This window comes from Centrocercus urophasianus, unplaced genomic scaffold (genome assembly GCF_019232065.1).
Source record: "Centrocercus urophasianus isolate 14NV4802_14NV808 unplaced genomic scaffold, USGS_Curo_1.0 seq_2, whole genome shotgun sequence".
Classification (NCBI taxonomy): Eukaryota; Metazoa; Chordata; class Aves; order Galliformes; family Phasianidae; genus Centrocercus; species Centrocercus urophasianus.
Window position 1 is genome coordinate 11,785,183 of NW_024884755.1, and position 23,503 is coordinate 11,808,685.

Here is a 23,503-nt window from a genome sequence, read left to right on the forward strand (position 1 = left end):
TATGTTTATCCCTGTTCTCCCTAGCTGATTCTGAAACCCAGTATTAAAAAGAGCTTGCTAAATCTGTTTTATTTTTAGTAGCTCTTCTGGGTGGAACATGAATCTGTAACTAAATATAGTATTATTTTCTGATACTAAGATAATCTAGTAAATTGATACATCAAAATTGTAAGAATTGCAAAATATATGATACGAAAAATTCCTTCTCTTCATCTAAAAGTCTTTAGAACATACCCTACTTTATTAAAAAAAAAAAAAAAAAAAGAAAGAAAAAGAGAAAGAAACAAACAGCTGGTGTTTAATGACTCTGTCAGACCCAATTAAAAAACATCAACTAGTTACTTTGATTTGTGTTCAGCCATGCCATGGGTATACTTAAAAACATTATACTCTGCCAGAACTCATTTTGGCTTTGTTTACGTTTGTCTTTTAAACATATAAGACTATTGATGGCAAGTTGCCAAGGTTATAACCCCTTTATATTCATCAATTTTTAATCTAAAAAAGAGTCTAAGAGGTAGTGAGACTCATCCATGGTTACTTCAACACTTAAATGAAAGTGTTCAGTATATGATGAAATAATCAGGGGAACGGATTAAATGAAAGGATGCTGTTTTTCTCTGCTTCCATTTTATTCTGCATTAATTCCTGCACGTTAATTGTGCTTTTGTGGAACTATGGCACATTTTCCTTTTTTGATTAAAAAGAATGTAACTCATAAGTTCATAAAATGCTTTTAAACATTAAAGCCTTTTTTTCAACTTGTTTTTACTTATTATATGTGTCTGCTAATTATTCACTAATTTTACTGCTGTATATATGGGGCTATTCCATGGGCCTTGAGCAATTTCCACTAGATACTTGCAGTTGCCAAATAAGCTGATATTTTATTTTGGTTCTGGCCAAGTTCTACTCAGTTATCTACGTTTTATGTTGTTCTTAATGAGAGCAGAATTAATTCTGGGGTATCTAAGGTACATTTACTGTTTTTCAGATTTACAGAGATTAAAGATTCCTCTGGAAAACTTGATTTCAGCCTGCTTTCTCCATCTAAGAAGGAGTACTGGGCTATGTTGGCCTACAATCGTTCCAAACTTTGCAATATACTGTTTTCCAACGAGCTGAACCGACGCCTTTCTCCCCATGGGGTGACGTCTAACTCAGTCCATCCTGGAAATATGATTTACTCCTCCATTCATCGTAACTGGTGGCTGTATACCCTGCTGTTTACCTTGGCTCGACCTTTCACCAAATCCATGGTAAGTGAATGACTTAACAGTATTTTACACATCTTCAGTTTTCAAATCAGGGGAGTAAAGTTATAAAATTCCAGATGTATGCATTTGCCTCGACCTTTTGCCTTTTATAACTACAACCTTGATTTTAATGACAAACATAATGTCGAGATCATGAGTGGTCTAGTAAAGGTTACTTCAACCATTTTAGATTGAATTTGTCAATCTGCTGTGAAGGTACCATGTTGGGTGGGTTGAGTGACTCCCATGTTTGAATATGTGATTTTCACTTGCTCTGATTAAGGTATTTGTGTATATAAGGTGTGGGATAGTTCAGAGTCATTTCTCTGTTCAGTGTATGTAAAACATCAAAAACTACTTTGGTTTTTAAGTGGAATATGCTTGACTGCATTTTTTATGTAAACAGATGTCCTAGTTAGAAAAGATACTACAGACATTATTAATGGCTGAGGAAAGTGCTTTCAGTGGTAAAAGCACCTTCATTCATATTTAAAAATAACAACAATGATTTTCATGATTCTTTTAAAGCACCAAAGGCAGTGGGGGTTTTTCCTTTGTCTTCACACTGGTCTTTGGATTGGGACAGTAATGTGATGAAAGGCTGTGCTATTCTTTCATACCCAACATTATGGAGCTTCATTATATAAAACATTTCAGCATCTGCAGTGCTTGGAGGAGGTTGCTCTTATCTCTTGATCCTCTGACACAGGATACTTTTTAAGGAGTCCAAAAATGAGTTGTACTTCATTGAGAACTGGCTTCTTTTTGACATTGTTGACTGTTTCTTATCCATTTATATTTTCATGACAAAGAATGGTATTCCCAACAAGGGAACGAGGGGAAAGGAGTCTCCCTTACTATTTGCTTCTAGGACTCAGGGAAATTAAAAAATTAATGTCTATGCAGAATGTAGCTAGCCATAGCAATTTGGTCAGGCCAAATAAAGTCCCTTTTACAGAGGGCTTAATGACCAACACAAGCAGTTGTTTTGTAATGTCTACTATGTCCTGAGCTAGCGATAGAGGCCGAATTAATTGCTTTTATTTGAAAGAGAGCAGAGCACAGAAGCAATTGCTGCTGCTTGATCTTACCTGTAGAAGTGGAACAGGCGATCTTAAATTTTAGTGAGTTAACGTAAGTGGAAAACACAGAGTATTTAAGACTCTGGTTATGTGTCCAAAAATGAACAGCTTTATGAACAATACTGGATTTTCAGTAATGCTAATGGAACAGAACTATAAACACCCTTTCAAGCATGGATGTACTGACAGTGAGGCAGTCGGAAGAGTCTTCGCACTTCTATCCTCAACCTGCAGTTTGCAGCCAGTATGCATCCAAAACCAATTTATGTCTGTGAGTTTGGTAAGTGAGCATTTTGGCATCTTGAGACAAGTAATAATGTTTTTCAATAGCATATTTTGTGACCAAAACCTTTGGTCACAATGTCTTTGCTGAGTTAAGGATAGTTTATAAAACAAATTCGTTAAGTTCTACTGAGAACGGATTAATGTATGGTATTACCAGTCAGTGAGAACGATCCAGTCTGTGGAGATTTTACGAGCTGTTAGTTTTATTTCCTCTGACATATTTTCACAGAGGAACTTCTTGTGTTTGTTGCTTATGTAAACTTATCCTCTAGGGATCAAAATAAAACACCGATGTTCATTTTGAAGTCTTTACATTGATAGATTTTTTTGATATTGTCTTTTTATTTATGAGTGGTATGTAGAAGAGAATACAAAATACAGTGCAAAAGATACCTACACTGAAGATCAGTGCACTCTGCTCTTAGCCTGATTGTTTCAGTAAGTCCTTTGGTGGTGAACGACAGCAGAACAAGGGGCAGCAGGCTGAAACTGGAGCACAAATGGTTCCATACTGACACTAGGAAGAACTTTTTTACTGTTGGAGTGACAGAGCACTGGAACAGGCTGCCCAGAGAGGAGTCTCTTTCTCTGGAGATAATTAAGACCCACCTGACTGCCTACCTGTGTGACCTGCTGTAGGGAACCTGCTTTAGCAGGGAAGTTGGACTCAATGACCTTTAAAGGTCCCTTCCAACCCCTACTCTGTGTTTGTATGTAATTCACAGACCATTTGAGTGTTGTGATGATAGATACAGGTGAGGGTAAGCATCAGTCTTGTAAGTCTTTGTGCTGTTAATTTCTATATATGAATTTATATCACTAATTTTCTTGCTAACTTTGCTGAGGGCTTCCTCTCAGTGTTTGTGAGACATCTCACCCCATAGTTTAGGTGAGCTTTGTGGTCAGAGTAGTTATCTTAGAGCTTGAAGCTGCAATCCTGAGGTTGCGAACTGTACGTTCTTGTGATTTGCAATGATGTCTGCACTGCACAGTGCAGAATGATGCAGCAACATTTAAAGAGGTTACTACTGAGCTGAGTCCAAACCAGGAACTGGATGATCCATATCTGTGTGAAAAAGGTAAGTTTTTTTCAGCTCAGGGAAGGTGACTGACCCTTGCACATATGTCTGTGCCAGTTTTGTGCTCTCAGCCAATAACTTTTACTGCATTATTGTGGCATTTGGAGACCTAACCCTGCTGGAGCCAGTGTGAAGTTTTTTGAATTATAGTATCCTGGACTTTGTGCAGATACATTCACACACATATATATATGCAAATGTATGCACATACACACATGTGCATGCTGACTGGAGTTGCACGTAGCAAATTTAGCTGTGGTGTTTTACAACTATTTTTGTAGTAAAAGTTGTTAATAAAAAATAATTAGAGCTTTAATTTGTATTTTACAAAGATGGATTTACTACATTTTGTGAGAGTGATGGATTGTTAGATTAATGCACATAGTTACAACTCTTTTGGAAATGAAACTACGGGAGAAAATTAGGAAACACGTTTGATTCCCTACTAGTTTGTTCAGAAAATGTAACTCTTATGTTCTGCCCTGGCTCTAAGCTGCTATGGAGAGCATTAGATTTTTGTGCCTGTGACTTGGTTTTCATTATTTTCTATGGCTCTTATAAAATTTTCTGTATGAAATTTCTCTACTACAAATTGCAGCAGTTCAGTAATTAATAGTTTTATTTCCAAGGCTGATCAAGTATACTGTATATATCTGAGAACATTGTTTTAATTGTAGTTGTTCCCTTCATGAATGTTGAATAGCTCCATGTTGGTTTCCAGGGATGTAATATTTTCTCCAGAAATGCGTGTTTTTACATAGCATGAACCTCCATTTTTGGGAGAGCTCATCCAGCCTATGTAACATGGCTCTTGGGATACTCAGTACGGCAGAATTTAGCTTAGGAAGTACTGCTGGTAGCTGTTCAGCTTTAATTGATACCCTGAGGCACTGAGATGAAGTATTCTAGTATCAAACTTTTTATCTGTTTGCTGTTACTCGGTGCAACTGTGGTGACTCAGTTTCAATAATTGGGACACTTTACAAAGTCAGGTAAGTTTAAGCTCCACTTAAGGAATAGCATTGAAGATCATCCTTCTTAACTCTGGACTTCCTAAAAAGAGCAAATTACTTAGATACCGACCAGTGATGAGTGGTGTCCCTCAGGGGTCAGGAATGTGTCCCCCCAGCCCAAAGAGCCAACCGTATCCTGGGCTGCATGAAAGAAAGCATGGTCAGCAAGGTGAGGGAGGTGATCCTAGCCCCTCTACTCTATGTTGGTGAGACCTCACCTGGAGTACTACATTCACATGTGGATCACAGTACAGAAAGATGTGGACCTGCTGGAATGTGTCCAGAGGGGAGAGACAAAAATGGGGATGGAACACCTCCCCTCCAAGAGCAGGCTGAGAGAGATGGGGCTGTTCAGCATGGAGAAGAGAAGGCTCTGGGGAGATCTGCTAGCAGCCTTTCACTATTTGAAGGGAAGCTATTAGAAGGAGGGGGACAGACTCTTTATCAGGGTCTGTTGTGGTAGGACAATGGGAAATGGTTTCAATTGCAAAGAGGAAAGATTTAAGTTGGATACAAGGAAAAACTTTGCATCAAGGATAATGAAGCACTGAAACATGTTATCCACAGAGGTGGCAGATGCCTGGTCCCTGGAGACATTCAAGGTCAGGCTGAACCAGGCTCTGGACAATCTGATGTAGCTGTTGTGGGGAGTTGGACTACGTGTCCTTCCAATGATTCTGTGATATGATTGGTCTTTCTCTCAAGTATGAGGCTTTTAGGTATATGATTTTAGTTGGTTCTGTTAGTGGTTCATATCTTACTGAAAAAAATGCAACTTTATATTTCTAAAACTGTTTGAATGCTTATAGCTTAAAAATTATGGTTTGTTTGTGCTGCTTATAAATAACTTTTCTGTTGAATCACAGAATGCTGTCTGGGAACTTTTGAAACATAATACAAAATTTATATTACTGATGCATATAGGCGTAAAGGAAGTACTTATATTAAGTAGAGCACTGGAAACTGAAAGACTCTTCATCCTTCCTTTTCCCTCCCCCCCACTTTCAAGACCTAAAATATACAAGGACTTGTTAGAACTGGAGAACAAGTATTTTTTGTAGAAAGCAATAATTGTGAATAAATTGCTGTTTTATTACTATAGCAACTGCAGCTCTACTAATGTTGAAAGGATCTGTCTTTTACTTACCTCTTTATAGTTACTCGGTAAATTGGAGAAGCTTACCATATAATTAAATGTAAATTGAAACAAGCACCCACTGTAAATAACAAATTGGAAGAGAAACTCTGGAAGGAACATACTCACAGGCCATGCGGGTGCTTAGTTGGTTTGATCTAAGATTTGGATTTTGTTTTCTTGTGTGGTTTTTTCTTTCTTTTTTCTTCTCTCCTCAGCCTCTCTTTCCCTTTTCCCCTTTTTCTTTCTCTTCTATTCAACAACTAGGTAACTTCATTTGTTTTAAATTAATGTTAGTCATTCAGAGTCCATTTGATGGTTTTTTTTTTACTAGTTACAGAGAAGAATAAAATTAAATAAACGTATCAGCTTTCAGCTTAAGCTCAGTGTTATCTAATGTCACCTGCAGATAATTTTGTGAGTGTACAATAGCATGTAAAATAAGCAGATTGCCATTATCACACACTTGTGATAGTCTTATGTAGAACAAAATATTTTTGTTGGCAGGTAACAGAGCAGAAAGAGTATCTTGTGCTGGAGTAGCAAGAGCTTAACAGATGTTTCAGTGAACTAAATTTTCAAATCCTTTTACATTAAGAAATGGCTGGGGTTTGTAGAAGTGCTGAGGCTCTTGGGTTACATTTCCTGTTGCAGTGCAAAGCCAGCCGTTGTACTAGAATTTTAGCAGATGTGTTACATCCTTTTAATGGTTGGGAATAAAACATTGGTCCTGTTGCTGAGAGATAAATTACAACTAGAAGAGCTCAACCTGTCACCCATAACCCTCCAGTTAGCCACAGTAAGACCATTCTGCTCTTAATTTTTCAGTGTGTACGAGGCTGATACTTGATCTATACTTTGATTTCCATCTCCTCTCCCAAAGACAGTAGCTTTTCAGAGTTAGAGTTTGTATTTAAAATATTTGCTATTGAGAATTAATTATAAGGGAGAGAATATTAAGGGTCCCAAATTCCTCTGCATGTCTTAGTTGATGTAAAATGATGAGTTCTTGGTGTTTGGTGTTATCCCAGGAGTGTTTTAGGCAATTGACAAGTATTTCAGTGCTCATGTGGGCAGGAGGAAGCCCCCTGTGTCTACTGCTGGTTCAGTGACAAGAAATGAATCTTCACTTACAGAGATGTCTTGCTTCTTCTTAATGGTCACTCACATCTGTTAGCTTTGATAGAAGCCCAAAAAAGGTCTTCTGTCTCATTGTCACTTTTCTTTCTCCTCCATTCTTCCCTAAGAAGCTGGAATAGCCCTTAAGTTTTCTTGCTTTAAGTAAGAATTTTTGCTGTCTGAAGATCTGTGTGAGCTTTGTTGAATTGATCTTGGCTTCTGTTACTGAAATCACAGCTCAGGCCAAATTCTGCCCTCAGCCGTGCATGTGCGACTTCAGAAGCAGTCTTGGGCAGGGTGTTTCAGACTAGAATTTGGCAATCATTTCCTTTGTAGGACTTACCTGAAAATTCATTGGGGTTTCTTGAAAAGCAACGGGCAGTTCATTTTGAGAAGACCCTCACACTGTACATTTGATCTAAATGGCAGTTTCTTTTCCCATATGGAAGTTTGGGCAAAAGGTGAAAGAGAAAGGAAGAGTGAAGGGGTCTAACTACTGAATATTAGCATCTGTGTGGAGTGTATTATTTATTTTGAAAACATTATAAATCACATATGGAATTCTCCTGTTTTCTTGTATTGATGTCTATCTAGAGTGTAAATTTTCAACTGATTGATTCTAAGCAACAGCTCTCTTTTTTAACACACAACTTTGTGGAGTGTAGCTCTACTGACATGGAGGGACAGATACTTTGCCAAACCTTGACAGCATATGCCTCTTTGCAGAATGTTGTATAAATTGAAAGTATAAAATTGGCTGGATAGGGTAAAAGGAGAGAAGGCAAGTGTGGAAGAATAATTTGATTGATTGCAATAGGATGGTAAAGTAATACCCCAAAGCAGTTGTTAATCATTTTGAAAGGACAGTAAAAAATTCTTCCATGCACTTAGAATTTGTATCCTATCTAGTAATAAAATATCATATAAACTAGCTTATTATCAAACCTACGTATTTTAACTTCCTGCTAAAATAAGTGTGGCAAGAAATGTGAGGGTAAATTAAACCGGTCCCCCATAACTATCACCACAGGAATGGAAAGTCATTATGAAAGCCTATCCTCGGGCCAAACAGACCAGCTCAGGGTCTCTGTGTGCAGAGCAGCTCTCAGGGAGAGTGGTGGCCGAGGAATTTGCTACGTCCTGCACACCCTCAAAGCTCTTTGTGGAGCAGCTCTGTTACGTCCCAGAGTTTTGTGGGGGAAATAAGGAATTTCTTCCTCTCTCCCCAGATCCTTGCAGAATTTCAGAATGTTCTGCCAAGTATGTGGGCTGTAAGGCAAGCATAAGATTGGTCCATAACGTTTTATGTTACTAGTAATTAAATTATAATTTGAAATTAAAAAGCATATTTTCCTATTTTCGGCCTGAAAAAACTTTCTTGAATTAGAAAGCTATATATACACCTTGTGGAATGTCTGCATGCAGGTTTGTGTTGCCCACAAATACGAATCTGTGCAACCTCACATCCAACCCCAGTCTGCTCTCTGGCTTGAAATCGGGAAAAGATTGGCCTCATAGGTAGTCAGAAACACAGAACAGAACCTCTCTTTCTGAAATCTATAGAAAGTCAGTTATATTCAGGTAGTTATTTTCATTTATTGATTTAGATTGTAACACTTCCTAGAAACAAACTTCCTTTCTGAAAATGGAGGGTGTCAGACCTGTGTGTGTGATCTACTTTACAAACACAATTTCGAGTTCTTAACAAAAGACCCTTAAAATTCATTTTATTTTCCTGCTCTGGTACGATTTGTCCATAATTACTTTCTCATATGAAAGTCCCAGACTTTCCTTCACTGTAAATTTTTGGCTATGCTGTTTTGTAGTGCACCAAAGAATTCAAGTTCCTATTTTTCCTTACTCCTTCTCTTTTACTCACCATAACTTGTAGAGCATGCTGCAGCTGAGGTCCCATGCAGTCTCTGAGCTGTTATCCAGCATCAATCTACTCAGTATATTTGAGAAACCATAAGGAAGGAAATTTCAGTTCTATGTGAGCAGAAGTGCTTGGGTGACAGGTAAAATGTTGCAGTTTGGCAGAAACAGCTGAACTGGACATTTAGTCTTTCTTTCCCCCTTTAGTTTTGTATGTCATTACTGTAGAAGCTATTAGAAATTTGCCTCATCCTTGGAGTGGTGTTCTTCAGAACCCTTGCTGCACTCCCAAGCCCTTCAGTTGCAGTCTGTGCAGTTACTGCAGATGAAGAGACTCAATCCTGTTTGTTGCCCCAGGGTTTCTCATTCGTGTGCCTTAGCAAGGTCACTTAGACAGTTTGTTGTAAATAACACCATAAGATCCAGACCTCTTTAGTTACTAGCTAGCACATAAATCACAGATTATTCATTTTCTTTAATAACAAGAGAATAATAGAGATAAAATTTTTATGAATGAGGTATCTCTTATTAAAAGCAGAGTCAGTGCAATGTGGCTCATTTGTAATGATCAAATGATCTGTTGCAGATAGTCTAAAAAGTTCATAGTCTCAAACATTCTCAGCAATAAAACTTGAGCTTGTATCTGGTAGTGATTTGGTAACCACTTTTTGTTTTAAAAAAAAAAAAAGTGGACTTAGAAAACTCATCTAAATTAATTATTTCTAACTTTTTAAAATAAAAATCTGCTATCTTAGTAAGTAGTTTTATCTCAACCCATGAGTTCTAATTCAGGTGTTTTTTTTTATTCTCTCCCCCCATCCCACTGGGAAGCAGGGGTGTGAGCAAACAACTGTGAGGTCGTAGCCACATGCCAGGTTAAACTGCTACATTCATTGCCCAGGGAGGTGGTGGAGTCCCTGACCCTGGTGTTGTTCAAGGAATGTTTGGATTTTGTGTTGAGGGACATGGTTTAGTGAGTACTATTGGTGATAGGAGGATGGTTGGACTGCATGTTCCTGAAGGTCTTTTCCAACCTTGGTGATTCTGTGATTCACCTGTTGAAACTGCAGTGCTGTGAATCTCGTGACATGTAAAAAGAAAAAAAAAAAAAAGTTAATATGAGTTAAGATGTAAAATGGCAAAAATCTGTGTTCCGTTTAAAACTGTTACTATCTGCCATATTGTAGGAGAATGGCTTAGTGATGGAGAGTTGGGGACTATTATGAGCTGATAGCTTGAATCAGTAGTTTTGCTTCATTAGTGAGCTTTTCAATTGCTCAATTTTCATCTGCTAAATCAGGTTTCTTACTGATGTTTGTTCCAAAAGCTTTTTCACTAGTGTTTTGTTGCTGTTGTTTTCCCAGTATAAATCTTCAGTTTGTTGCAAAAATGACAAATTGCATTCAGACTCCTCCTGTATCCCTAAGCTTTGAACTTGGGGCCTTCTTGTCCAGATCTTGACTTCTTATACAATTAGGCAACAGTCATCTTTTATTTCTCCCTGGTACAAAAGCTTCTAGATAGCTCTTTAAAAAAAATAAAAATAAAAATAAAAGCAAAGCAAAACTGCTGATCTATGCATCTACTATTCAGAAAAACCAAAGTTTTTGAGCAAAGATTAATTTTTGTCTCTTTGAACACTGAAAGTTAGACTCACGTGCCTCAATTTGAATGGTAAATGATACGTAAAACTCATTAAATTCTATAATTGTGCATTGTTAGCCTGTATCGTTTTGGAAGTGTAACTCTCAGAGCAGTATAAATCTGTGGATTCTAGAACATGGTTTATCTTTCCCTACATTTGCTGAAGTTATTTATGAATGGACAGATGTTCAGGAAACCCCAAGCTTTTATTGGCTGTGTTTAGAACAGATGAACTACCAAGTTGTTTAAAAAAAAAACAAAACGTAGATCCTATTTTACAGAGCTATCATTTAAATAATGTTCTTTAATTGGAGGATGCAGTGCTTAGTGACATGACCATTTCTCTAGAACTCCTTGGATACCTGAGATACTTTACCACAACATGGTCTTTTCATTTCTCTCTCTATCACCTTTGAAGAGGTGCCATACTGCTTTAAACAGTTCACCAATCACTTTTGTATGATGGTTTCTCTTTAATCATTTACATTCAGAGAAAGTTAAATATTCCTTAGGAAGCCAAAGTAATCTAACAGAATGTATAGTGTTTGTGCAGCTGGATATCTTATTTATTTGAATTTCCCATGGAAGTCTCTTCTGACTTGAGAAAAAAGATGGAAGAGTAAACAGTAAGAGTGCCCAAGTAATCTGAGCTAGAAAGTTCTGTGTTTTAGAGCAAAGTCATTTAAAAAGTATATTTTCAAGGTCCAAAAATAATACAGTATATCAAACACAGTGTACTACATGATGTTTTTTCAGTATTTTCTCACTGTTTTTACTTATATATGTGTGTATGTGTATGTAGGTATGTATCTATATACATGAGAAATACATGGGTTTTTAATATGTTTAATATTCCTGAATCAGTGAGTACGGAGTCTGTTTTCCTGAAAAATGGATTCATCTATTTGTGTTTTTTTTTTAATTTCTGTGTGATGTGTCACTCATCATCATGTTGGCATGTCCTGGACATAATAGCTGCATAAGTGAATTAACATTCCTGAAAACGTACTGGCAAGAAAGCTATTGAAAATGTACAAATATACGTGTGAGTCTGTAAAATTTGTCCATCAAGGCTTTTGGGAGGCTTCTTGCTGTGAAACGAGTAGTGTTTCTTATTGGTGACAGTTCAAGAGTTTATTCCAGTATATTTGTGTTTGGATACATATATAGAGTATATATATTTTTTTCCTGATGTAGATGTGAGGGGAAGCGCGTAGCTTATTTGTGTGTGTTACAAACATGAGTGTAATAATTTTCATGGTTCTAAGGGCAAGACTTAAAAAGCAGGATGTTCCTTGGCCAGCTTGGAGCATTGGCAAGATTCCCACGTGGAGGGAAATGGTCTGTGGTTGTTGAGACTGTTGTAGGAAGAGTGTTTTTACTTTTTCCACTGGGTGTTCACTCGTGTTTTGTAGTTCTCTACCTTTCAATGTATATCATTCTCTGAGATTTGTTGAAGAAGATAGATAGTTAATCCAGTTCAAATCCTGAATGTGTTCAGGATTAGTACAAATGTTTTTCACTTTTTCCTAGGTAAAAAAGCATGCATGTGTTTGTAGAGAAAAGTGAACATCATGCTTAGTTCAGTGTAGATACGCAAAGCAAATGATCCAATGCACATTAGTTTAGCTATAATCTGTATGAGGATTTGTAATTAGCGAGTTTCAGAATTTACTTAGCTGTTCAAGTTTCCTTGCAATATTGCAGCATTTATATTTTCCAGTTTCTCTATTTTACTGTCTCTAGTTGTTAGAATGGTAGCATCCATGTTGTTTTTTTTTAGTAAGGAGGATGACAGTAAATATAAACATCATAGTCAAATTCCATCCATTATTTTAGTGACAACATATTTTTGCAATTACTAAATATCACTATGGATATAGCATAATCTTCTATGCGTGCCATAAAAAAATCTATAGAAGGTATTTAAGGATTTTATTAATTTCAAAAGTGTCACATTGAAATGAGATAAAGATAGCATTGTTGGATGATGAATCCTATATAAAACTATACACATTTTTGAGATACATAGACAATTATTTATCTTGGAAAACAAGATCTACTTGTCCTTAATACACAGGGCTGATTTGACAGTGCTGCAGGGCCCATCTTTTATAGCAGTACTAGGGCTGACATGTCTAGAAAGACTTCTAATAAATGTTCTGCCTCTGAAGACAGCACTTTAATCTATATGAAATGGATATTGCTCTTAATTCAGAAGAATTTCAATTCAAGCATATAAGTTCCACCTTACCATGAGCTTGTTCATGTTGGATCCCACCACTGTTCGACTCTTACACTTCTAATAGATGACTGTGCATACAATTAGCTGGTGGGTGCTTAATTGGACATGAAAGTATCTACTCACGTGTTGGGTGCCATACTTTCCATAAAAGGAACACATTTAAAAATCCTACTGAAATAGTGCACTGTTAGAATTTTCTGACTGAATGTTGTAACTGCCATTATGGAAGGTTATTGTTGAACGTTGCAAGATTACAGGCTAAAGCATTTTAGTACTTGGAAATGTTAAGATTAGTTTTTTTCACTTTGATTTAATACTTTTGAATGTGGGTATTTTTTTTTTCTTGGGGTTACCTTGTCTGCCACCATAATCTATTAATGAATGTAATTAGTTTTTTCTTCATTTTGCTAGAATATTGTAAAGAATATTTCTTTACACTGAACAGCACTACAATTAAAATGTTGTCCTGAAATGTCAAACTTGCTTTATGATGAATACTACCAGTACAAGAAAACTCATTTAGCACTTCAAATAAAACAACTGTCTTGGCAGGTTTTTATGGTAATGACTTTGTAACAGTGTCATTTAGAATCTGATTGTCTCCTTATGTCAAATAGTTCATCTCATCTGCTCACCTGGTACAGCGTCGATCTAGCAGTCTTAATTAACGGAGCAGAGGGAAGATCTGCAAAGGATTACTGGTCATCCTGTGCCTTCTAGGAAAGGAATTTCTCCACTGAAGTCGTATATCATGCAAACTGAAAGTGAGTTAACTTGTTTTGCCAAGAGGAAAGATATCACTTTGAGTTGTGTGATTTTAGAGTTACGCTGATGCCATTTTCTGAGCTGGTGTGTAAAAAGTGAGCATCTTTCCCAGCTCTTGCACTGAAGGTAGTGGTTTTGTATTTGTAAGAAAAATGTACAGCTTGAGTTCTTCATTTCTTTGATGAGAAATGTATGTGATTTTCCAACTTTTAAGGTAACAATAGCAGAAAATATCAACGAAGCTGACAGTTCCACTTGTAGTATTTTTTTTGTCTTCTTTTGACTTTATTGCCAACAAAGTATTTAAATATAAAATATCATCTTATGAAGCATCTAACCTCATTTTTGATGTCTAGGTGAATGTTTATTCACTGGACAATAATGTGATATTTTAAATTGCCTTTGTTGAAGGCTAATTGTGCTCTTTAGTGTACAACACAGACTTTGCTTGTCTCGTAAAAACTGTGCAAGTACACCTAAGGTTTGCAAAGCTGGACACAGTTGAATGCTTTTTCTGTTGCTAGGATGGAACAGAAAACTTTGTCACTGTCAGTAGTAAGGATTCCTGTAAATGCTAAATAATATATTTTTTTAAGTTAGGGAAAATATTTTGCCATAAGAATTTCTACAGAAAGAACAAAATTTCAAGGCAATTGCTTTTCATTTTTCCCTTATGAGTCTTCCTTATTGTGTGGAGCTTAAAAGCTCGTGGTTTGTGAAATTAAAAAATGTACTTTTTTTTTTTTTTGAGGTAAATGTAATAGACTTAAATGAAGAACTGCTGTTTCCTTCTGATAACGATGTCTGTTTTTTCCTGTAAATTAATATTGTTGGGATTTTTTTTCAGTAGAAAAAACATGTTTTCAGTGAAAAATATTGTCCTTCCCCTCCCCCCCCATTGTATTTTCTTTATCATGTAAATAGCTAGAGAAATGATTTTCAAATTACTACAAAGGACAAGTTGTTGGATTTCAGGCTCAGGATAGCAATCTTTAACCTCACAGGTAACTATTTCCAGAATTTCCAAGTGTGGTCATAACTCCATTGGTGCAGGCTGCTTTCAGTTTTCGAAGCAGCAGATCTTGATGGCTGCCAATTAGGTGTGTTTACATATGTACTTCTATTTCCCCCCATAACAACACTGGGAACACGCGGCAGGATTTATATTGACACCTATTCACTGTTGTTCAATTCTTCCTTTTATCCACGCACTTCTGAATTATGAATTGGATCGATCCTTAAACCTTTGTTTGTTTAGGGAAGGTTCTTTTTTTTCTCTTGGCACTCCACATATGCACTAGGAAGAGCTGGTAGTTTCAGCTGCATTTAAGGAAATATTGTTGCGAGGCTTTTATGTGCTGTACTTCAATCAGCTAGTGCCAGCAGCATCCCAATAGAAAGACCCTCAACAGACCATTTTCAGCATTTTGCTGCAATTAAACTCCTCTGGTTTTAGCCCTCAGGCAATTTAGTACCTTTTTACATATGCACATTATGAACTTTTGACCAGGGCCTGGTAGTCATATATTAGATAGAAGCTTTTGAAAGCAGCCTTAACAAGTTCCTCAGAGTATTACACTCGGAGTCAGTTGTGGAAAAGGTAATTTAACCAACTTGCAGTGAGGCCATTCAGAATCTTACTGATGATCCTAAATATGTCTCTTTTTTTCCTTGTTTCCTCTGGAAGCTGGTAGCAAGAGCTCTCAAAGAATGTGATTGATCTTTTATTCAGTAGCTAACGAGGGCTGTGATTCTATTAGTGCTCTACAAGGCAAGGGAACAGTGATTTAATGAAGTGTCTAGTGAGCTGGTCATAGATTTATCCTGTTGTCTCTAATTTGCAGCGCCGTAGTGAGTGTAAAAGAAACTGCGCTCACGCTGCCATTAGGCAGGTATTTCCTCAGTAAATTGTTGTAAGGTCAGGTGTAGTTATCTTAGGAAAGGCAATGCCTTACCTCCTCAATGTCTCAGGATGACAGCCGCTGTGCTGAGCACTCGCTGGAGCGGAAACAAGAAGATCAGAGGTCCGTCTCCAAGTCCCCCTCAGCTGATGCAGGAGCAGATGAACTGCCAAGTAGGACTAATGGAGTCATAATTGGCGATTAGAACTGGAAAGGTGCAATAACATCTTAATACAAACTGGCGTATTTTATAGTTGGTGTCAGTTGTTGTAAAGTTGCATGGTAGCCTGAACTAGTTACGTTTCTTTTTTTCCTTTAAAAAAATAAAAATGAGGCGCTGCATCCTAACAGCAGCAGTACAACAAAAATAAAAGGACATCAAAACTTGAGCTGCTTTAAAGTGACACTAATGTCTTTAGTACATTTACTTGGGCATGTAACCTGTCAGTCTTACTCAGAGATGATGTGGTAAAATTTGCCATAGGACTATAGATAAAAGAATCTCATAAATACGCTTTGTTTTTCACCTAATTTTCACTAAATGGTGGCTTTTATTTCTGTTTACTGCAGGCCACTGACATTTTGTTCTGTATGTCTTTGCTAACAAGAGAGATTATTTTGATGCCTATGGGATAGCAAATCTCTTTTGCACTGTAACGTTTTTCACATACCTCACAGTCCACGCTAGCCAAAAGTGACCAGTTTCAGGAAGAAATGATCTTGGCATGAATTGTTTAATAATTTGAGAAGTAGGAGAATTATCGTATACATTTCCAGGAAGTTCCCCATTTCAATCAAAATGCAATATAGAATAACAAGGAAGCAGATTTCACGTGTGGTTCTTCTCTAGATTAACACAGAACAGTAGATAAATGATCATCTTGAGACTTCTGTGGTGTTTCCTGGTAGCAGATGGAGAGAACTCCATGTGCAAAAGTGGTCAAAGCAGACAATTAGAGGGGAGGCAATCCCACATGAGAGTGTGGGAGCGTTTGTCCAAATGTGTCTTGTGTGTCACAAGCCTGGCTGGGATCACAACTTTGTATTCCAGTCTGTGTGAATATAAGGAGAGAAAGTGTTTCTGATGCAAAACGTATTGAATCTGATTTAAAGTGAACTGCTAAAATCCCCAGTGCAGCAGGGGAAATTTGCATTGTCAAACAGTAATGGCAAAGCAGTAGAATGATAATTTGTACCCTCATGTAATTACAGTGTGGGCATCACCAATTGTTTGTCACGTGCTCAGATTTTGTCTTTTGCAAAATAAACGTATTTCCTCTTGGATGGGCCCTTGAACCCCTGAGAACCTGGCACACTGTGGGATGTCACCTGGGCCCTCTCTTAAATATACAGATGCAATTAGTCTAGAAAAAGAGGTACCAGGCTTTTAAATGAACTGCAAGAGGTTTTAAAATAGCAAGCCAAACTTTCTGATTCCCTAATATTGACACTTGTGTCCTTCACAATCTTATTATAGTATTACTCTCTGCTGATCTACCATTTCATCAAAAAGTCTACAATAGAACTAAAAATCTAAGCCTTTTAGCCCATAGATCATTGCACTTGGTAAATGGCTTATTGTAGATGAGATAATGTGGTTCATAGCACATCCAAATCAATAAAAGGCTAGTCTGAACGTAGTAAAGTGCTCTCGGTCTGATTCTTTTTATTAAGTATATCTGCCATGAGAAAAGTGAAAGTTTTTAGTCCTTTTTGCTTAGTTTCATGTCAAAGAGTCATTGCTTAAATTTCTGCATAGCAATTTCCTTTTGTTATGAGGATCTTCCCATAGTATTTTTTTTATTTATATCAAAATGAAATAAATTGTATGAAAAGTGATAAAGTTTAGATCCTAATGGGGCGTTCCCATTCATATCCCACTCAAGAAGTTGAAAACTAATAATTCATTTGATGAATTATCAGTCATCTTTGTGAAATAAATACTGTTCTTGAAAAAGTATATAAGTCCAGATTACCAAAACCGGGCAACTTCAGCAACAAGTGGAAGTGGAAAATAATTTCATTTAGTAGAATTATGGAAAATGTTTTGAGGACAAAAGGGGTGACATTCTAATAGTGGTTAGTACAGGTCCAGCATTCACCATTAATCCTTCAAACATACTTTTTTTTTGAGTTGGTGGCTGGTCTGTGACATAACAACAGAAACTAAGGCAGTAATACCACTTACAGTGTTATCTGAAGGTTTTGTATGTTAACACTGCATAGTGGTGAAAGGGGAAGGTTGCTCCACTGGTGATGTGGCTTTTACCTGTCCCTCACATCTGGGAAGTATCTTCGCAAGCATCAGACAAGAATTGTGCTTTTGACAAGAAACAGCAGTACAGCACACACATCTTCTATATAGCAGGTGTGGAGAGGTTTTTTGCCCATCCTAGCTGAGTGGTATTAGATACTAAAAAAAAAAAACATCAGTAGCACAGTGTGAAATAATGGCTGTTTCTGCCTTCAGACATTCCACGCACTTTTTCATTGCAATTTTGCATTTTCCTATTTACATCCTGCACATCTGTAGCCACAGAAAGGATAAACAGTAGTGAACAAATGCTAAAATGCCAAGCTGCTGAACCTGAGTGAGATCTTGTCACAATTCACAGCTTCTCTAATGAGTGTTTTGAAAATCTCTATTCAAAATCCAATGAATAGCTTGGAATTTCTTGCAAACAATAAAGTCAGATTAACTGTAATTTGCTGTAGAGAGATGCTCTTAACTTATAATCTTTGACCATGTTATTGACCAGTATGTGTTTGCCCTTGTTGTTAATAATTTATCCTTTGAAAAATCTATGTGCATTATAGTCTTTGATCTTCTCACAAATTTCAAAGCTGAAGATGGTGTTTTCTTTTCCCTTTTACATATTTTCTTTCTTCTAAAACAAATTTTATAAGAAAAGAGGCTGAAAAATCATTTTAAAACTTTTTTTTTCTTTTTTTCTTTCTTTTTTTTTTTTTGAGAGCTTACAGTTGACACCTATCCTTGGTAATGAGAGCTGTACATTCATACAGTAAGAATATATATGAATAAAAAAATCAAGGCAAGCGTACTCTGTACTCTGTAGATGAAAAATATTTGAAAACAAGACTTAATGCATCTAGTAGATTAAAACAGAAATTAAAGACTTTGGAGTAAGAAGAGATCAAAGGCTGTCTTTTCATTGTTCTTTTTATTGTTTATTGACTTCAAAAAGACTTTTTAGTTTAAGCTGACTTTAATGTCTCTTGAATGCTCTTTTGTAAAGTGACTTTGAAAACTCGTGGATAATGTCTTCATTAAGTGGGGAAAAATCTTGGTAAAAATATAACTGTAACTTTGCTTTCATTATAATAGAAAGAGATAACATTTTGCTTAATTAAGGTCTGTTTTCCCTCTGTTCTGAATTTTACGACCATTTTTTTTCGTTGAAATTAGTGCTGATAAAAGCCTGAAGTAGACACTGCTAAACTGAAACTCTTAGTTTTCAAGAGAAATACAGTAATGTGAGCTGTTCATCTGTATTTGGCAGTCAGTTAATCAGGATGTTGCCTGGTCTATAGTAGCTACTTTAGGAAACAAAAGAAAAATCCCAAATCATGTCCAAATTGTGTTCATTCTAAAATAAAGTGCACTTTTTTGCTTTGTTGGGAAGGTTAATTTAGAGACTTTCTGCTCACATTCTGTTCCCAAATATCTGTGCTTTTCTTCCCAACCTCCTGATGACTTGATGAAGATAAAGATCGTTAATGTATGGGGCTGAACTGATAGACTAAGGATACTATGCTGAATAATTAAGAAAAGGTCCTTTGCACAGATTTCTCTGTGGAGTGTTGTGTATTTTGCCCAATACTTGGAGGTCTGAAAATGCACTTCAGGAGGAAAGCTACCTTGGCCTCTGCACTCTGTCCCAGTTCATCTTTTGAGTATGCTGATAGGAGACTCAGTTCATTCCATGTTTAAATGCAAAGAGGATTTTTCTGGGTTTCGTGAAGAATGTATGCCATCTTCTGTAAGAAACTGTATGTGTAGCAAGCTCAATGATTCCTGATTGTGTGAACACGTTGCGTAATGTAGGTGAAGTGCCTGCTTTCTTTTGATTGTGTTTGCTAGTGTTGATTGAGATATGTCCATTTTTCGGTTGGTTCCTAAGTTTTCTGTTGTTGTTTCACAATATAAACTTAGTTTTATATATTTATAATGCATTTTTTTTAATGAGATCAATTGTTTATTACTCTTGGAGTGCTAGCTGATGTGTTGTGGTGGTAATTTTATGAGTGATGTCCTTCCCATTCTGCCTGCTCCCAGAAGATGCATGAAAATGTCAGGCAACCTGCCTTTTATTGAGGATCAAAAGACTCTGGCTTGCAGTCTGCACAAGTTGTTTGCAAGACCTTTTTATGTATTAAAAAAATAAGTAAAAAGGAGAGTGTGAAGCAAGAACGCTTTTTAATGTGATAACTGAATTTCCAGAGGTGTTCTTTTTTTTTTTTTTTTTTTTTTTTTTTTAATGAGAAATGTGTATTGCATGTTTTCTGAACTGGGAAAAATGCTTAACCTTGCTTCAGCTTTAAAGGAGATTGTTTTTCTTCAAAAGGAAAGCCAATATTACACTTGTATCCCCTTGCTTTCATTTGTGGCTAGGGACAAAGCAGCAAAGCTCTCTTATGCTTGATTTGTTTTTACTGTCTCTCAACTCTGGTGTACATGTTAGGAATATCATGTCCAGCTGTCCAGTACAAAAAGGAGACACTGGAAAGGAGGTCATCATCTTTACTGCCATGTGAGTCCAAAGGCAGCACTTGGTTTTGAGATTGGCTAATGGCATTTTTACTCACAGAAGGATTTGTAGTTTTTGCTTACTTTATTCTGGTGTCAGTAAACACCTTTTGGATTTGGTGCTTCAGTATACAGCACTTCTGTCTTATAGAGTATCAGTTTTCATATTCACAGATTCAAACCAAAAATGGAATATGAACTTTTCTGTGGCAGAATGATTAACTGTTTTTACAAGTGAAATCTTCATGGATCGCTAAAAGGCTTAAACAAAGGTGACAAATGTCCTGCAGGATTTGCTTTTGGATCCTATGACTTGGTGGGTCTCAGCGCACTGTTGATAATTCTTAAACCTGTGCAGCCTACATGAGCAAATGTAAGCCTTTGAAAATCCAACGTTTATTCTGGTACCATAGTAGAAGCATGGCTAAAAACCCAGGACAAAGGACGTAACAAATATGCTGGTAGCAAGTGGTATGATATGCAAGTAGTAGTTAGTGTGAAGACTGTTAACATTTTGATGCTTATATGGTTGATGCTGTGCAGGCTGCATTGCACATCTGCAGCATGGACATGTGAAGGGCTAAGATTTCTCTATAACAATGTAACCAACGTTACAGATAAAAGGAGAGAAAAAGGAACAATGAAGTCAAATGATGAAAGAATGATGTGAGCAAGTGCTGACCTTATTGTAATTATTGTTGCTTTTGTTTTGCATTAAGGCATGTGCAGTCATCCTACAATGTGGGAAACAAGGTTGCTATGCATTTTCTATTTTTAAATCTACTTGAGCTAGATAACAGTTGGCACCAAGGATACAGAGATGTTAATCCTTTGAAATTAGAGAGCCGACGTCTGGTCTTCATGAGCAAAAAGAGCTGAACTTTGTCCCTTTTCAGTTCTACACATCTTGGTGTTCATGAGTGCTGAGTCTGGTCCAAGGGTTTGATTGTATATTTGAATGCTTTGATTATATTATCATTGGGCAAGCCAATTTTTTTTTCCTGCCTTGTACATGCAGAAGGACCATTTCAGTAGTAATGTAAAAAGTGGATTAAAGGGTCTGAAGGAAAACCCATAGTACACTGATACAGTCCTGTTTGTAGTTGGGCTGTGCTCAGAGTCTGAAAAAGCTGCCAACCTGAGCAATACAATATATTAATGAAAGATGGAAGTGCTGGCTACTTTTGTTTATTTGTTGTTATTTTTGTTTGTTTTTAGCATAACTTCTAAAACACTGAATACATGCTTTTTTGTTTGCCTGGTTTGGACACCTTGGGGCACTTCCACGCTGTCTTTTTATGTCCATTGATTCCCTCTTTCTACAGAATTTTCTTCCAGATGAGGTGTACTAGTTCTAGGCAAGCAAACCTCTATGTTTTTTAGAAGCACATAACTTTTCCTAAGTTACAGACAATCAGTTCACATCACCTCAAATTTTCCTTTACATTCCTATGTACAGTTAATATCCTTTCCATTTAGTTTTGGAGTCCTAATGATGTTTGTGTCACTCTTTCGAAGGCTGAGGTTAATGTCACCTTAGGGAGGATTTGCAAAGGCAATGTCTGCTTTTGGGAAGGAGACAACGTAGGAATATACTGGCTTCCTGCTCCTGCAGTTTCTCAAATTCTAAGTAAGAGAGATAGTTAAAATTTTCCCTAGCCATGTGTGCCACATGTGAGAGTGCACATAGCTGCCCGCTATGTCCTCCCTGGGGACATGCATTTTAATACTGTGTCCATTTACATCACTGTTGTATTAATTACATTTAATGCAGTTTTGGGCTAAGGTAGCACAACCTTATTTCAGAGGAGAGTGTGTGTGTGTGTGTGTGCGTGTGTGTGTTGTAATGAGGCTTGAGTACAATCGATCCATGACTTGCATGTAGGGGATTCTTAAGGGAGTTTGCTGATTGATGTAGAAGACGGATGTCTTTGGCCATTAGGAAACACCAGTTTTTATTACCTATCAATCTCTTAGAAAACCTATGGCAGCAAAATCTCCTGTAATAGATATCTAATCTGTTAAATTAGAGATTAATGAAATGAAGACATTAAAGAAGAATGAGAAAACGCTTTTACGAAGTAGGCAGTGCTAGAAGAACAATATAGAGTACTGAAAAGTTTACAAGAGCATTATGAAGAGTGGAAAAAAAATAATTCAGTACACACAATTCTCATCTTAACCCACTGTTTTTGCTTTCAGAACTGTTTATGGGTTTTAAATGATGAAAACATGTATGAATATATTGGTTCGTAAACTAATAGAGCAGTGGAGCATATAAGACTGATCCCAAAATAGAAAAACATTGAACAGGGTATTTAGAATATCAGTACAGTTTAATTGCTGTTTTCAGACTTGTAGAGTTAAAAAATGGCTACCTGTTCAAATATTTCAGTAAGAATAAAAAGAAAAATTGCATGTAGCTGTGACTGTTACTTATGACAACTGTTTGGGCACCGAATCTTTGCCTGGGAAAAATAAAAGCAACCAGCATCTAAAATGTTTTGAAAGGAAAAACTTGGCAAATGTGTTTCTTCCATCATTCAGTGCATAAACATCGAATCTTCAGTGTGTTCTTTGCACTCATTTTTCCTTCCAGCTACTGTGTGCACTGGGACATAAGACAGAAGGAAGATTCAAAAAACTGAGTTGCATTTATCTATAGATAAAAAAAAGAAAATACTATTGAGGTGACTGTGTGTGTCAGTATATCACTTTATTTCCACACCACCTGCTGCAATTAAAAAATGAAATCACCAAGCAGCAAGTACAGTAACTTCATCAACCAGCTGATATTATAATTAATGACTATAGAGTCTCTATTATTGTGTACTTCCAAGGCATCAAGTGGAAAGCTGTCGTAGTGCTTTAAATAATGAAAAAGTTTCAGGCCTTGATAAATGGCTCAGTTGGATGCAGTTTAGAAAGTTGAGAGCATATGCTTCTGTCATTAGAAACTAAGGACCCTCGTTACCCTTGCTATAACTGCTCAGATTCATCTGAAACTCTTTGATCCCCCTCATGTACTTACACTGCGTTTAAAATGCAACGGTGTGGAAAAATATGGTGTGCATGAGAAATCCAGTTAGTTGGGAGAAAGATTAAAATAAAGCTACTGTTCATTAGCATCTTTGTTTCAAATCCATTGGAAAAGATAGCATTCATCTGTATCAACACTTCTTTTGAAAAGAAAGTAAGCAAGCATCTTTCTTTGATTCCTTTGAGATTTTTGTTTTAAGAAACAATTGAAATCCAATAAAGAAATGTACTTCAGTGAACAGATATGAAGATATTTAACTGGCTTAATAGAGAAATGACAGCATGGATCTTTGTTCT

At 36.7% G+C, this 23,503-nt stretch overlaps 1 protein-coding gene across 1 annotated transcript in view; it reads left to right on the forward strand.

The window, feature by feature from the left end:
- WWOX (WW domain containing oxidoreductase) overlaps window positions 1-23,503 on the forward strand; it is a 468,833-nt gene that overhangs the window by 116,476 nt on the left and 328,854 nt on the right. The window contains exon 8 of the mRNA XM_042821839.1: window positions 995-1,259. Within this exon, the coding sequence (XP_042677773.1) occupies window positions 995-1,259 (265 nt within the window). The remainder of the gene's footprint in view (window positions 1-994; window positions 1,260-23,503) is intronic.